The following is a 16,974-nucleotide window of genomic DNA, read 5'->3' as shown; positions in this document are numbered from 1 at the left end:
CTCTCTCTCTCTCTCTGCCTGCCTCTCTGCCTACTTGTGATCTCTGTCTGTCAAATTAAAAAAAAAAAGGAATAATGGTATACAGTAAAGTATGACAAAAATAATTCAAAAGGTCGGGGGGAAGTTATATGGAAAGACATCATGACAAGTTTCCTATGGGAAGTGGTATAACATTAATTCAAAGTACACTGTGATATGTGAAGAATCATACTACAGTCCTAGAGTAAATGCTAAGATAATATATACAGGTATAAATAAAAGCCAACAAAGAGACAAAACGGGTGCCTGGGGGGCTCAGTCACTAAGTGTCTGCCTTCAGCTCAGGTCATGATGCCAGGATCCCGGGATCAAATCCTGTGTCCAGCTCCCTGCTCAGCAGGAAGCCTGTTTCTCCTTCTCCCTCTCCCCCTGCTTGTGTTCCCTGTCTCACTGTATCTCTGTCAAGTATATAAATGAAATTTTTTTTTAAAAGACAAAATGGAAAACAACAAAATAGGGCAGGAAAAGAAGGACAAAGGAACAAAGAAGAAATCACACAAATACAAATCAAATCCCAATAAGACATTCTTCAATCAATTCTATCAGCAGCTCTATTAAATGTAAACAGATTAAACTCTAATTAAAGGGCAGAGATTATTAATCTAGATAAGAAATGCAAGACTGAATTTTGTGCTGTTTACAAGAGAGACATCTTAAATTTAAAGACATAGATAAGATGTAAGTAAAATTATAATGTAAAATAAGTATACCCTGAAACACCAATCCCAAAAAAAAAAAGACCTGCCCATGGAGAATTCTGTTTAAATTTAAAAACAGTCTTTTTGTGCCAATGTCTACCTCACCCTCCTCAACCTGCTCTGATGAATTGCACCAGACTGCCAACTCAGTGGAGGCTCCGTCTCCCTGCTTGAGCTCCAATACCAGCCAGTAGCCCAGCCCCTGATATGAACATCCACCTCACACCACTTGGGTGTCCGCTTCCTGAACTGGGCTGCCCTTCTCACCTCACATTTATTCTGCCATCCTAAATTGGGCTGCCCAGTGCAGGGCATCCAAGCCCATGTGGGATAAGGAGAGTGTCCACATAGGAGGCCTGCTGTAGGCACCTTCCTCACCTCACACAGGTTTGCGTCGCCACCCTCCAGTTCACTGTGACTCCCCACCCTGCCAGAGTCGATATTGGCTTCATTGCTTCTTAAGACAGTGCGGATCAAGATGTTCAGAAGGGACAATATTTTCACATGACTCCCATCTTTATCTATTGCAGGGAGACTATCAGAATAACTTGTTTAGGAAATGGTACAGGGATATGAGAAATATAGTTCCCCAGACAGTGGTGTGAGGATATTGTTCTAGCTCCCTGGCCTCCATTCCCACTTCACATGGTATCTGTAGCTCATTAATGAGAATAACTTTTGAGAGACAGTTAAACCTCTTCCATTCTCAATATGTTTGGTCATAACAGAGCAAACCTCACCCTATCCACAGGCTATGACCTCAGTTTAAACCAGTCACTGGTTTCAAGTCCTCTGACCAACTCTACCTACAGCTAAAGCAGTATGGCAGATTGTCCTCTGCTGTGGTTGCCACTATATGTCTCCCATCCCACAGGCTCTTCCCACATGACTGAAACACTTCTCCCACTCAGAAGTGGGGTCAAGGCCCCTTCCTTTTTAACCTGGATGGAGGTTTTTGATTGCTCCAAGCAATGGAATATATATAATAGAATGCAATGCCATATGACTTCAAAGACTAGGTAATAAAAAGAACACAGCTTCTGTCTGGCTTGATTTGGGGGATACGCTCACTCTGGGGAAGCCAACCATCATGTTATGAGGAAGATTAAACAATCCCATGCAGGGACTGCATGAGAGGACCTCACAAAGAAGAAATGATGGGCCCAGAAGACGAGCATCAACCACTGCGCATGGGTGAGTGAGACTTCAGGTGATTCCAGTCTCCAGGCTTCAAGTCTTCCCTGACACCAAGAGGAGCAGAGGAGAGCTATCCACAACTTGCAGATTCGTGGGAAAGATAAATGGTCATGGTGGTGGTGGTGGTGGTGGTGGTATCATTGCTGTTGTTTTAAACCACTCAATTCTTCAGTAAGTGAAGCAAGCCCTCTTCAACATTACTCCCACACCATTCATTCAATCCATCCCTCCAACTGTGGCCCTCACCATCCTTATCAGATCGTTGGTGATTTTGACTCCTCCACCAGAAGCAAAGGATCTCACCTCCAATACCCCCGAGTCTCAAGAAAAGGCAACTCAATGAAGGATTATCCTGATAGTCTACAGAGAGCCCAGGAATAGAAAATGTTCTTGGGTGTATCATCAAGAGGCTCAGATTACTGCAACTCAGGGCCCTACTACTCACGGATGCGACATCTTTAACCACCCCACCCATAGTCTGTGGTTCCTATTCTCTGCTGGTGTGGTCAAAAGCTGCCAGCGCTGATGTGGTGACTGATAAATTGTTTCACTCGGGCCTGGACTTGATCAGACAGCGATAGGAGGCACTCAGACAGAGCCTTATGTGATAAAGACTACAACACCAGAGAGGAACACAGTGGTTAGAGGACTAGGAGGAAGTACTGCAGCTCCAATCTGGGCAGCCTTCCTGGGAAAATGCAGCTGCTTCTACTCCTTGTGGCCTTTCTTCTGGCTCCCAAGGTTGAGGCAGGTGAGTGACTGTCTGCCCCCCGCCCTCCTCAACAGAGGCCCAGCCTCATCCAACTGTGGCACAGCCCTGCTCAGATGCTCCACTCAGGCACATCCTGGTCCTGCTGATTTTTGATCCCACATCAGATCTGCCAACCTCCCTCCAAGATGGGCAAATCTGAAGCAGGATAAACACTCAGCATGAATGACAGGTCAGAACTCTATTCCCCGGAGGGCGGGGGCAGGGAGACTGTAGGTCCTACCCTTGTCATCTGGAAATTGGGTTCGTATACAAAGGCATCTAGAAGAGTTGGAAGGTAGGAATGAGAAATAATTAATCCCCCAGGAACAGGTATTTTGGAGAAAGGGGCTGGCTTCTGTAATCAAAGCTAGTCCCACTAACTTTGTTTTTTGTTTTGTTTTGTTTTTTGAGAGAGAGAGAGCATGTTGATGGGAGCGAGGGGCAGAGGAGAGAGAAACTTAATCAGACTCCACACTGAGCGCAGGGCCCCATTTGGGCCTTGATGTCACCACCCTGAGATCATGACCTGAGCTGAAACCAAGGGTCCAAACCAAGAGTCCTTTGCTTAAGTAGGCCCACTAACTTTCTAACTCAATGTCTTAAAATCTATCTTCAATCTCCACCCACTTCTCCAAGTTTTGTCATTCTTATGCTGCCCAAGGAAGGAGCCAAGGACCCAGCTGGTCTCAGAGATGGTGGCATCCTGGTCCCCTTAATACTTAGGTTTGGTAATTTTTCAGCCACAGTGGGTACAATGGCTTTGGCAGGCCCCATATTTACTGGTACTTGGCACCACAACCGGCACTCCCCCAAAGGCTGAATGGGAGTCATTCTTTCATGCAGCTAAGACACTTCCTGGCCAGCTAATACGTGTCAGGCTCTCATGAAGATCAAACACAACTCAAAACATAAACATGAGCATTTTGAGTTCATGTTCCAAACATTACAAATAAGGAGCAGCTCAGTAAAGTCTGGGAAACAAAAGGGGATAGTGGACCCAGATATCATAGAAAGGATTTTCTGGGATATATGGGGACTTCACTGTTTCTTCCAAATGCAAATTCCATCTGCCACCATATGTGTCCACTGCAGGAATTAAGAAACAAGAACTGCTCTTCTCTTTGTTAGAGGGAGAATCTGAGTCTTGTGGGTCATTTGGTAAGCCAGGAATGCTGCCTGAGGAACCCTTCTCGGTTGCTGTTACCTACTACAGACCCTACTCTCTGCAACCCCAACTCCTTCCCACCTGTTTTAGTTCATACCCATCTCTCCTTCTCCAGCCTTTGGCTCCATGAGCACAGCAGGCAGGGTAAACGATTTCTTTCAGGGAAAATAATCGGAGCCATGAAGCCAAACCTCATTCTCGTCCCTTCATGGCATTTCTCCAGATCTAGAATCCAAATAAGACCTGTGGGGGGTTCCTGGGACATGAGGACTTTATGCTAACAGCAGCTCACTGCAAGGGGAGGTAAGAAGCAGTGCCTGGAAGCCCACCCTTTAGTTAACTCCATATAAGGATCCCTCTTCCAAGAACTGCCACCCAGCCTAGGCTGTCAAGAAGCAGGGGGTTCACAAATGCTCAGCCCTGGGGCCCCATCACCTAGAATTCCTCTCCATCCCCGTCTTGCCCTGCCCTGAGCTGTCCCATTTCATCCATGGCCTTTGGGCTATACTTCCTGTGATCCCCCCCACCTCCTACTCACTCTCTGTACAGCTCCATCAGGGTCATCCTGGGGTCCCACAACATCAAGGAGCAGGAGAGAACCCAGCAGGTCATTCCAGTGAGAAAAGCCATCCACCACTCAGACTATAATCCTAAATATGTCTTCAACGACATCATGTTACTGCAGGTAGGGCCCTTGATCCACTGTTTCTTGCACTCTTTATTCCTGGGGATTTTGCATCCCCTGTGATGTCATTCCTGTCCCTCATTCCCAGTATGACATTTTCACTTGTCCTGGGGCTATGAGGAGGGCTGCCCCATGACTGTCCCTGGAGTCTTTGTGAGCCATTGGTAGATTAGAATTCCTTTCCTCTGCATTCAGCTGGAAAAAGCCCACCTGACTGCCCATGTTAGCCCCCTCCCAGGCTGCCCAAAAGGAGTGCACAGGTGTGGCCAGGGATGGTGTGCAGTGTGGCTGGCTGGGGACGCCTCAGCATGAACAGCACCTCAGGGCCTGGAAACTGCATGAGGTAGAGCTTGAAGTCCAGAGGAACAAGCAATGCATCTCATGCTATAAAAACTCTACAACGGCACAACCCAAGTGTGTGTGGGGAACCCAAAAAAGAAGAAGTCTTCTTTTAAGGTGAGATCCCCAGCACTACCCATGCCCAGCCCTGAGACAGCCAAGTTTTGAGGAGAAGGCACAGTGATAACTAGCTTTATTTCTATGTCCTCAGCATTTCTATCCAATCCAGTCTCTGGTCCTATCTCCCTGGGGGGTAGGGGGTGGTGAGAGATAGTCCCACAGCTACTTATGGGCAGAGGCTTTCTGAGGGAGAAAAGGGAGGGGAGTATCAGGGCCAGGCTGGAGCCCAAGGACCAAGGGAGGCCACAAGGCCTCCCCTGGCCCTGATCTCACCCACAGTCCCCTAACAGAAACCACCTACCTCCAGGGGTGGCAAGGAGGACAGGACCGAGAGAAAGTCCAACTCAGTCCTCTCTCCCTCTCCCTACAGGGAGACTCCGGGGGCCCCCTCGTGTGTAACGCGGCCAGGGCATTGTCTCCTTTAGAAAAACAGATGGGGAACCTCCACGTGTCCACACCAGGATCTCAAGCTTTTTGCACGGGATAGAAAGAACAGTGAGATGCTTCAACCTGCAGGGATCAGACTGAGATACACCCAGGATCAATCTGTCTATCTTCTCTGGGGCAGAGGCCAGAATTGCACTGGGAAAGGGGGTGGAGAGGAGGTTGCCAAGGCTTCATAAACTTCCATGTCCCCACTCAAATTAAATCCTCTTCTTTTACTCACCATAACATTTGTTAGTTACCTACTGCGTGTCCAGCCACCATCTGTTCACATTTCTCTAGAACAAAAAGTCATGTTGCTTTGGTATGCAGCTCCTTCCAAATACACCTCCCAGGACCACTTTCCCCTGCCAGGCTGAATGTAAGCTCCATCAGGAAAAAGGAGACACTGCCCCAAGAAAAATGACCCTCTCCTAGAGGATGCTCCTATCTCATCCATATTGCCTTCCTACCTTATCCCACACCTACACCCCCACCCCATCCTACCCCAATATGGCAACATAAAGGAATCTACATCTGGAAGGACCACCTAAGAAGCTCTGGGATAGGGGGCCACTTCATCCTAATAGAAATGGGTGGGAAGATTCTGGAAAGCTGTAATTCACCCCATGCAGCACTCCCTCCCCCAGAGTGGCCACTTGGGAGCTTGGAAGAGTTTCTCGGGAGGGCCTTTCAGTACTCCCAGGCCTAGCCCAAGTGCCAGTCACAGCCTTGCCGTGGTCCCAGAGTCCAGCACAGCATCTGGTGTCCTTACGCCCATCTTCCCACAGTCCTAAACAACATTGAAAGTACTCTTCCATCTTGGTCTGATCCAGCCTCTTCCCACCCCATGCTCTTTCTCTGTGTGTGTGTGTGTGTCTCTCTGTGTGTGTGTGTGAATGTGTGTGTTCATTACAATAAAAAGTTGTGTTTAAAAGGTATCTTATGGTTTCAAAGGTGTCCTATAGCCTATAGTTAATTGAGTAAATTTTTTCTTCCATTTTTCAACCTCTAAGTCTCTTCCAAAAGAATGTATTCAGAAAAAATAATCTCATTTTTAAAACATCCACCTCAGAAAAGGCAGGCTGAAAAGAAAAAGTGGTTGGCTGAATGCCTGCCGTTGATGAGTGTGTTTTGACTGTGGGAAAATGTACACTTACCACAGATTCTTAGTCTGCTCCAAACGACCATTGGTACCTCAAGCTCTCTGGTATACCCAGACCTAGCTAGCTCAGTAATTATTCCTGATTTCCTCAGAAATGGAAAAAGGGCCAAGAGATGAGAAATGGAAATATGCTTGAGTCAGTCACTGAGGGGCTTCTGAGGTACCAGCCCTCCTGCTGGCAGGAGCCACAGCCTTCACTTTCTTGTTCTTTCTTCTTGCTGTCACCTTATGACTCAGCTGTGGCAGTGCAAGTGTGATAGCTGCACCATTCTCACCTAACCCAAGCCAGAGAATTTCAACAAACCACCTTAAATGATGACACCCAGCCGTAGAGACACAGAAGTTGAAGAGGCTTAAATCAGTGAGCCACCCTTCTAACACTCCCCTAAGGGCTCTGTATCTGGAAGGAAGAAAGATCAGCAGCTCTGAGGTGGGCAGACCTTCAGGGAAGATGCAGCCTCTCCTGCTTTTGTTGGCCCTTCTTCTGCCCCTTGGGACTGGGACAGGTGAGTGACCATACCCATTCCAGAAACCTGAACCCATCCCACAAAACCCCCTGTACTCTTGACCCTTCTGCCCAGCACAGTCAGGGATTGTCCTCAATTTGAGTCTAGAACCTTTCTGAACCCCAGCTCCTACCCCGAACTCAGACCTACAGGTCCGATGCTAGACAGACGCTCAACAAAGATGGCCGGCAGAAAGGGTGCTCACTAAAAGGGTTAGTAGGGGTTAGCCTCCTTCTTAACACTTGGAAAGTGAGTTGTTTACAGAAAGGCATTTGGCAGAAGATATGAAGCTACAAAAGACAGGCAATTAAAAGCCCTGAATCTAAGCCAGGAAAGGTAAGCTCACACAAACTGGCTACAGTAGTGGGAGGTATCACTGGACCCAGCTTAAAGAACCAGTTAAATTTCCCAGTGCTCTCCACCCTCTCACTCCTGCCTGGGAGAGGGGCCCGGGTACAGTCGATCTCAGCAGCAGCTAGATGACTATACCCAAAGCTTTACCCCAGGCCTGTGGAGCCCACTGTCAGCACCACTTCCTCCTGCCTGTGCAGGGCCCTCGGCTGCTTCACTGTCTTTGGCTGTGCCCTCCCTGACTCCTGTGGCCTCGCATTCCAACAGCACTAACTCCACCCAACCTCAGCCAAAAGGTCACTGATAGCCATTCCCTTGTGCAACCTAAAAATGTCTACTGAGACCATGTGCTAGCCCCTAGGACATAAGAATTTTAAAGAAAATACAACTCCACAAACTCATAGGTAGTTTATTAGAAAATGACACCCTGGGATGTTAGCAGAGGCTCAGAAAGACCCAGAAGATTCACTGAGAAGCAAGGTATCAGGGGAGTCCTGTCCATGATCTTTTGGGACTCCATCATTTTGAAGATAGATCTTTTTTTTTTTTTTAAGATTTTATTTATTTATTTGACAGAGAGACAGAAAGAAAGCATGAGAGGGGAGTAGGTCAGAGGGAGAAAAAGGCTCCCTGCTGAGCAGGGAGCCCGAGGCAGGACTCCATCCTGGCACTCCAAGATCATGACCTGAGCCAAAGGCAGTCGCTTAACCAACTGAGCCACCCAGGTGCACCTTGAAGATAGATCTTATCTCCTCCATACATGTGTCTGAAGTGGAATGTGGAGAACAAGTAATGATCCCTTCTCAGGGGTGTTCTGAGGCTCGAGGTTCAAGAAAGAACATCCTGTTACATGAACCTGGGAGGACTGCCGATGCTGGGGTCCACAAGGGTGCTATAGACCCCACCCTTGATCACTACCTTCCTAAACCTTCCCTCCTGACCACAGCCACCCCCAGAAACCGCATCTTCCAGCCTTTTCTTTCAGAGGAGATCATCGGGGGCCATGAGGTTAAGCCCCACTCCCGGCCCTACATGGCATTTCTTCAGTTTCTGGATAACGGCAAGAAGAGGAGGTGTGGCAGTGTCCTCGTGCACAAGTACTTTGTTCTAACGGCTGCTCACTGCCGGGGAAGGTGAGGGGCAGCAGCCAGCCTACACATCTGAGATCCCAACAGGGACTCCTGTCCTATCCCCAGTGGTTGCAGCCCAGGGAAGCACCCGGGGCTCCTGGTAACTCAAGCCCATGAGAGCTCATCAGAGGAGCCAGCTGAAAGCATGGCTGGGGTGATGAAAGCCTGAGAAGTAGGACAGGTAAGCTTTGGGGTCAGAGGGTCCAATGCGAGAGTAAGTGGCACAGCTGAGAAGAGAGGGACCACACCAGGCAAAAAAAAAAAAAAAAAAGCAGCCGTGGAGGATGGAAATATCCACGAGAGCCAAAATGCAAACTCAGTGTAATTTCATGATATTGCCTGAAGGCTAAAGAAACCTCGAAGAAGCCCTACCTTCAGTGTCGTTGAAAAAACGTGGATCCAGGACCCATTTGTCACCTCGATTTCCCCCTTGGCTTCAGCCCTGCCTTGCCCTGGCTGCCACCTGCCCTTCACAGCCCCTGGTCTGTATCCTACGACTCCATACCCCCACACCCCACTCTGCTGTCTGTGCAGCTCCATGAGGGTCATTCTGGGGGCCCACAACATCGAGAAAAAGGAGAGGACCCAGCAGGTCATCCCCGTGAAAAGAGCCATCCCCCACCCAGACTATAAGAACTTCTCCAATGACATCATGTTGCTGAAAGTAAGGAAACCTCCCTGCTGCCCTTGCTCTCCTGGGTCCACTGGTTCCTCCTCTCCCTGGGACCTGTCCCCTCCCTCCTTCTATCCTGGCCACCTGACCAGTCCCTGTGGCTCAGGGCAGAGAGAAGACAGTGCAGCCTCATCAGGGCATCCAGACCCCAAGGCCATTTTCTAAGCTGGACTGTCTCGCCTCTTCCCATCAGCTGGAGAGAAAGGCCAAGCAGACTGCAGCCGTGAAGCCCCTCCGCCTGCCCGAGAGCAAGAACCCGGTGAGGCCTGGACAGGTGTGCAGTGTGGCCGGCTGGGGGCGGGTCTCGATGACCACCCTAGCAACCACTCTGCAGGAGGTGTCACTGGAAGTGCAGAAGGATGCGACATGTGCATCCCTCTTCCCTCGCTATTACAGCGGGGCCACCCAGATTTGTGTAGGAGACCCGGAGGAGATGAAGACCGCCTTCAAGGTCAGGCTTCCAGCATCTACCCAGACAGGCCCCAGGAGAGAGAAATTTAGGGCAGACTGGGGTGTGGGAGTGGCCCTATCTTCCTGACTCAGCCTGAGAGCCCGGGCAGCAGGGTCCACAAATCCAGTCTTCGGTGTCCCCCCCTAAGTGGGTCAGGATGGAGGGGAGGAAGGACTTATCATCCAGTAGTAGAATTACCCCCCCACACACACACACACACACATTCAAGGTTCCCTTAGGACTAGAGAGAAAAGTTTGACCCTGGAAAGAACAGTCAATACCAGGCTAGAGCCCAAGGACTGAGAGAGGGGACAAGGCCTGCCCTGGGCCCAATATCCCATGCAGCCCCTAACACAGAACCCCCATCCCCAGGGCAGTGAAGAGGGCAGGACCACTGGGAAGCCAGCTCAGTCCTTCCTCTCTCTGCCCACAGGGGGACTCCGGGGACCCCCTCGTGTGTAACAACATGGTCCAGGGGATTTTCTCCTATGGAAAACAGAACGGGACCCCTCCAGGGATCTTCATGAAGGTCTCCCACTTCCTGCCCTGGATAAAGAGAACAATGAAGCGCCTCTAACAGCAAGCATGAGATTGACTCCCCTCTGTGCTCGGCCATCTTTTCTGGGTCAGAGGCAAGAATCCCTTGGGACTGAGGGAGAGGGGGAGGAGGGATGGCAGGCCCATAATAAATGGATCTCTAAAGCGAATACGACTGAGGTCTTACTTATTCACTGAACCACTTCGGGTATGAAGCAACACTGCCCAGGCTGTCTTCTGTTGCCAACTCCAGGCTTCGCTGCCTCCTTTCTCGCCCCACCCCCCACCCTCCCTAACCCCTATGCTGCCTAGTTTCTCATCAATTTCCCAGTAAGACCTCTTTGGTGCTATGGTCTCTGCAAAGGTTCAGCCTAAACTCTTATTATAGAAAAGTTTCTCTCCCCGAAAAGTATCCTCTCTGGGCCTTAGAAATTTCTTAAATTCTCTAAGCCAACCACCATCACCAACCCAACAATTTGGTCAGTAGAAAGAGAGTAACTCCAAGCAGCCAGGGGACCATGCCATGGGCACCCCATTTCCTGTTTCAAGGGGCTCTCTCTCTCTCTGCGGGGGAGGGGAGTGGGGGACAGGAAAGCAGGTTTCTCCTACAGCAAGGACTGTGTGCAGCTCCCCCAGCCTCACCCAGGTTCCCTTCCATGCCTTGCCCAGCACTGAATTTAGTCAACCTTCCTCCCTGGTTGCCCATCCCACACAGCCTCTGTTTTCCATCCTGACACCTGAGTTGCCAGCCCACCGATGCCCCACCGATGCCCATCAGAGGGACCCACCTTCCAAAGGGTAGGACTGGCTGAGTCCCTCCCTCCAAACCAGCATCCCATCCCCCAGGGGCTTAGCCTCTCTGGCCAGTGGAGTCACTCTACAACCTCAGCCCCTTTCAGCCTAGCCTGATCTCAGAACTCCAGCTCCCTCTGCTGGCAACCTGGGTTATGGCAGCTTTGTGAGCCAGAGCACTCCAGGCTGCAGACCATCCCATCCGTAGATCAAAAGTTGATCTCTCTGTTTGTGCCAGGCACTTGACGGGCTCTGTGCCTGCCATGGGGAAACATAGTGAGAAATGTCTCCTAAATTCCCCCTTCCACCTCCTTCCACCAAGAAGTTCAGGTTTGGCACAAATGGATCTGTATTTAGAATTCGTGAGATGTACTATATGTTGGCTAACTGAACATAATAGAAGGGAAGGGAAGGGGAGGGGAGAAAAAGGAAGGGAAGAAGAGGGAATGGAAGGGAAGAGAAGGAAGGGAAAGCAAGGAAAAGAAGGGAACAGAAGGATCCATGAGAAAGCCTGTCTTGAAAATAACTGAAATCCCTGAATTTTATCTGTAATGCACATTACACTTCCACATGCATGACTTTGGTTCCAGAAGGGCAATCTTAAATGGGAAGAAGTTTCTAATCTATGCATGGTAGAGGCCACATCCTGAGGTGAGGAAGGGAGGGACAGCCTTATTTTTATTTCCCATGTAGAAGAGATGAAGTGCAGTCCACAAACCCTTGAAATGCCACATTTCAGGTGCAACATAGTTAACTATTACCAGATAAACTTATTTGAGGGTCCTGTATCCTTTTTTTTTTTTAATAGTTATGAGTGGGGCAGTGGTGGGGCTGGGAGGACGGGGAAAGAGAGAGACGGAGAGAATCTCAAGCAGACTCCCTGTGGAGCTCAGAGCCTGACCCTGGGATCATGACCTGAGCCAAAATCAAAAGTCAGATGCTTAAATGACTGAGGCCCCCAGGCACCTGGAGTCCTATATCCTTCAAACGACACCAGTAGTGAGTCGGACATGACAGAACACAGTAAATTCACAATAGCTGGACAACCGGTCAAACACTGACTCAAGTGGGACCACCATCAAAAAGGGAAAGAATTTCACTGAAAAGGATAACAAATAAATCACATGGATGTGAAAAAGCAAAATCCTGTCCCTTGAAAAATAAGGTGAAAAGCACATAAAAGCCAATTTTTCTCACATGATTGTGTGTCCATCCATCTGCCAAGTCTTCCCTGGAGCTCAGAGCACCAACAGCTGCACAGGGTAGATTAAGACTGAATGCACGTGTGGAGGTGAGCAAACGAAGGGTTGGGGGAGCATGAGCCAAGGGACAACTTTGGGCCCAGCAGTAAAAACAGCACCCTTAGGAGAACCCAGCACACCAAAGAATTGTAGAGACCTCCAAAAGGCACCTTGAAGAGCTCCATGGAGCTCCAGGGTATGTGCCTGAGCCAGTGACAGAGTGGCCAAGGACATCCACACCAGAGGCAGAGGTGTGTAGCCTTGAAGGACAGAGCCTGATGAGTCAGTGTTTGCCTCACACCTGATACATGCACTTGATGGAGTATAATACACACTAGGAAGAAAAACTACCACCTTACAATGACCGTAGGAGCGTCATGAAGACTGGGCTGCTGTGGATATTTCCTCAAAATGATTTCCAAGTCAGTTCACACCTGTTTCTGTCTCTTGATTTTGTGAGTTTTATTTCCAGAACTTCATTCTATATAAGGTTTAAGTGTGTGTGTGTGTGTGTGCAGGGAAGTTATTCAAAAGGTGTTCATTCATCACACCATTCTTTAACAATAAACCTCCGACTGGAATCGGTTTGAATGGCCAAAATAGGAAAATTGTGAGGGATGCCTGGGTGGTTCAGTGGTTAAGCATCTGCCTTCAGCTCAGGTCGTGATCCCAGGGTCCTGGAATCAAGTCCCACGGCAGGCTCGAGTCCCACTGCTGAGCAGGGAGCCTGCTTCTCTCTGCCTGTTGCTCCCCCTGCTCACACTCACTCTGCCTCTCCCTCTCCTCTCTGACAAATAAATAAATAAAATCTTTAAAAAAACGAGGGAGGGGCAGCTGGGTGGTTCAGTGGGTTAAGCCTCTTCCTTCAACTCAGTTCATGGTCTCAGGGTTCTGGGATCGAGCCCACAACGGGCTCTCTGCTTGGCAGGGAGCCTGCTTTCCCCCCGCCTCTGCCTGCTTCTCTGCCTACTTGTGATTTCTCTCTCTCTCTGTGTCAAATAAATAAATCTTTAAAAAAATTTAAAAATATAAAAAGAAAAAAATTTAAATAAAATAAAAAACAAGGGAAATGGTAAAGTGTGGCACATTTACATGAATATGCTATGCAACTGTTGACATTTACATTATCCACTGCTCTAGAAAACTAGGCTAAGGAGATGAAAGAAAGCAAACTAAGCTTAGAACATTAATAGGAAAGTTATAAAAAATAATATTTGGAAAAAAGTAAAAGCTCACTCGTGCAAATCAAAAGAATAATTTTTTGCTTCTATGAGAAAAATTCACAACAACTGAGATTCTGTATGGACATGGAGAAGATGGCATTTTCACACCTTATACACAAAGTTTCTTGAAAAAAACAAAAAGAAGAACAAACGAGTCGTTGACCTACCTATCAACTGCATGGAGAAAACTGGGCAAGGTCAATCCTTATAGATTTATTACAAGTCAAATCTTAGAAACAACACCAGTGTACAGGACTAATGTGGGTATTTGTCATTTTTTAAATTATTTTTATTAACATATAATGTAATACTTGCCCCAGGGGTATAGGTCTATGAATCATCAGGCTTACACATTTCACAGCACTCACCATAGCCCATACCCTCCCAGGAATTCGTTTTTTAAAAATTATTTACTATTGTACACTATGGAAACTTGAAAGTTATGAAATAGAATTATATTTTGCCCCATGGAAGAATGTTCCCAGGTATACCTAAATCAGAAGCACATGAGAGCAGTATATGCTATTCTCAAAAAAAAAAAAAAAAATCAAATTTTTGCTTATACATATATTTTCCTTTTAGGCTTTAATTGTTCTTCCTATATATCCATTTTCCTAATTTTTCTGCAACTTTATATATTATTTAAATAACTTAGGGGCGCCTGGGTGGCTCAGTGGGTTAAGCCTCTGCCTTCGGCTCAGGTCATGATCCCAGGGTCCTGGGATCTGGCCCCGCGTCAGAGCTTCTGCTTGGCAGGAGGCCTGCTTCCTCCTCTGTCTCTGCCTGCCTCTCTGACTACTTGTAATCTATGTCAAATAAATAAATAAAATCTTTTTAAAAAATAACTTAAAAACCTGTTTATTAAATACAAATGAGATTTTAAAACAATATTCATTAACAGATATTTAATTAATTCATTAACAGATATTCACTAACAGAGGGAGATGTCTGTGTTGGATAAAAACTACAGGATTCAAAACTAAATATATTATAATCATACCTCCATAAATATTGAAAAAATACAGGTGGAACTACATCTGTTAACAGTGGTCAACTGGGGGGAGGGGGGTGGGGGGGCTGGGTGAGCCTGGTGGTGGGTATTATGAGGGCACGTATGGCATGGAGTACTGGTGTGGTCCATTAATAATGAATTCTGGAACACTGAAAAGAAATTTAAAAAATAAATAAAAATCTTTAAAAAACAGTGGTCAATTGAGTGGTAGGATTAAAGCTGACTTTTTTTCCTTCCTATTTTGTAATGTATCCAGTTATTACATTTTATAATTAATAAAACAATTTTGGGGTACCTGGGTGGCTCAGTCGATTAAGTAAGTCATGATCCCGGTGCCCCAGAATGGAGCCCCATGTTGGGCTCCCTGCTCAGCGGGGTGTCTACTTCTCCCTCTGACCCTCCCTTCTCTCATGCTCTCTCTCTCTCTCACACACTCTCTCTCTCAAATGTCAGGAAAAGGTAGGCTTAAGCAAGTTGGTACATGTGTTAATTAAGATAACCTTAACTGTTCCACCAAATAAAATAGCAGTTCAGTGACTAACAAACAACAGAAACCTATTTCTTGCTCACAAATAGTCCAAAATGGATGTTCCTGGTGAGTAGTGCCTCCTATTATTCTCAAGTGTCCCAGATGGGACCATAAATTACATGTGTGCCCATGATTGAGGAGTCCACACTCGGGCTCCTAAAGATGGCTTCCAAGCTCCCTGCATTTATCTGCGTCAAATCTAGGCAGGGGAAGAACCTGAATGGTCAGACATGGGAGCACGTGATAGGCCACGTCTGGAAAGTACCCACAACATCTCCACTCATATCCCGTTTGCTACAACAGTCACATAGTCACACCTACCATCAAGTAAGCCTGCACAAAGGTGTGCACCCAGGTCCTCCGGAAGAAAAGGAAATTCTTTTGCTAAACCACTAGCCTGCCTCTACCACAATTCTTACAGTGTTTGATGTTTGTATAGATCATGGGCCCAAAATTTTGTTCTGCCTATAAAACTAAAGCAAGGCCATTATAGAAAAAAAAAAATGGCTAATATAAAAGGGAAAATAAGGGGCACCTGGGTGGCTCAGAGGGTTAAGCCTCTGCCTTTGGCTCAGGTCATGGCCTCAGGGTCCTGGGATCGAGCCCCGCATCGGACTCTCTGCTCAGCAGGGAGCCTGCTTCTTCCTCTCTCTCTGCCTGCCTCTCTGCCTACTTGTGATCTCTGTCTGTGTCAAATGGATAAATGAAATCTTTAAGAAAATAAAAAAATTAAAGGGAAAATAAGAGTCATAAAATGATTGCTATGGCTGTTGCTCCTTTTTAACAGAATCAGTATCAAACTGTATACACCATTTCACGTTCTACTTTTTCCACTTAATATCAGATGGTGCAAAGTGCTCCGTGCCACCAAGCAGTCTTTAAAACATGATGCTATTTAATGTCTGAATAGCATCTCACCCGTGAATATATCAGAATCGGCATTACTGATCTCTTGTTGTTAAAGAGTTGGAGGGTCCAAGCATTGGGGGAAGAGAGTCTCAGGGACATGTCCACCTAGAATTTCCTTTGTCACTTGTTCTTTCCTGCTGGAGCACGGACAGGCCAATTCTTGGCAAGAAAGGTTCTCACTCCCAGCAGACATGTGCACGTGGGAAGACAACAATGCAGACATCACTTCCCCTCACACTGGCACTCCACAGAACAATCACAAGTTCATCAGCAGAAACTTCCCAAGGAGCTTCCACTGTGTCCTTCTCGACGAGATACTAAGGGGGCCCTGAGAACGTCCAGAATGCCTCAGTAGTACAATGGTCTCTGACAAGGCCAAGAGCAACCAGATTGGTTCCTGACCAGAGTGGCATCAAAGGGATGAAGAGGGAAGTGGCCTGGTCTCAGCAGGCAACGGCTGGCCCAGAGGTTTTGCATTTGGGTGGAATACGGGGCCTGGGAGGAGGTAGGAAACATCCTACTTTAATGTCCCAACATCCCAGAGGAGAAGACTATTGTAACTGACGGAAATGTAATAAAACAGTCAAAAGTAGATGTAACCAGCTAGGAATATTGTGAAATGTATCGCAGTCTTCCTTGTTCCAATATCACAATTTTTATTAAAATAGAAAATAAAAACATTAAAAACATATGTGCCCCTGTTTGTTCTCCCACATTCCATTCCCATCTCCCACAGAGACTGTCCAAATGCTCTCTCTAATCCCCAGCCCTGGCAAACAGACTTTTCAAAAAATTTTATTGCAAAATAGACACACATGAAAAGTACTCAAAACTTAAACAACAAGGCCAAATTTCAGAAACCCCACATGTGTCTCTTCCCTGTAAAAATGCCCTCTCTGCCCTCCAACCCCAGAATTAACTTACCACTGTGACTTTTTTTTTTTTTAAGTTTTATTTATTTTTGAGAGAGAAAGCCTATACAGGTGCTGCTGGGAGAGACAGAGAGAGGGAGAGAAAAATTTTAGCAAACTCTGTACT

The 16,974-nt window shown here is 47.2% G+C and overlaps 1 protein-coding gene and 1 pseudogene across 1 annotated transcript; both read left to right on the top strand.

The window, feature by feature from the left end:
* Positions 1–2,630: 2,630 nt before the first annotated feature.
* LOC131999408 (mast cell protease 1A-like) lies at positions 2,631–5,522 on the top strand (annotated as a pseudogene).
* Positions 5,523–6,852: 1,330 nt separating this feature from the next.
* LOC131998760 (granzyme H-like) lies at positions 6,853–10,392 on the top strand. Its single transcript, XM_059371234.1, has 5 exons — positions 6,853–7,088; positions 8,425–8,572; positions 9,104–9,233; positions 9,436–9,693; positions 10,127–10,392. The coding sequence occupies exons 1-5, from the start codon at positions 7,034–7,036 to the stop codon at positions 10,268–10,270; spliced, it is 735 nt and encodes a 244-aa protein (XP_059227217.1). The 5' UTR covers positions 6,853–7,033; the 3' UTR covers positions 10,271–10,392.
* The last annotated feature ends 6,582 nt before the right edge of the window (positions 10,393–16,974 follow it).

The sequence above is a fragment of the Mustela nigripes genome, chromosome 13, assembly GCF_022355385.1.
Source record: "Mustela nigripes isolate SB6536 chromosome 13, MUSNIG.SB6536, whole genome shotgun sequence".
Lineage (NCBI taxonomy): Eukaryota > Metazoa > Chordata > Mammalia > Carnivora > Mustelidae > Mustela > Mustela nigripes.
Note: the sequence above shows the minus strand (reverse complement) of the source record. Positions and strands in the feature narration are given on the sequence as shown.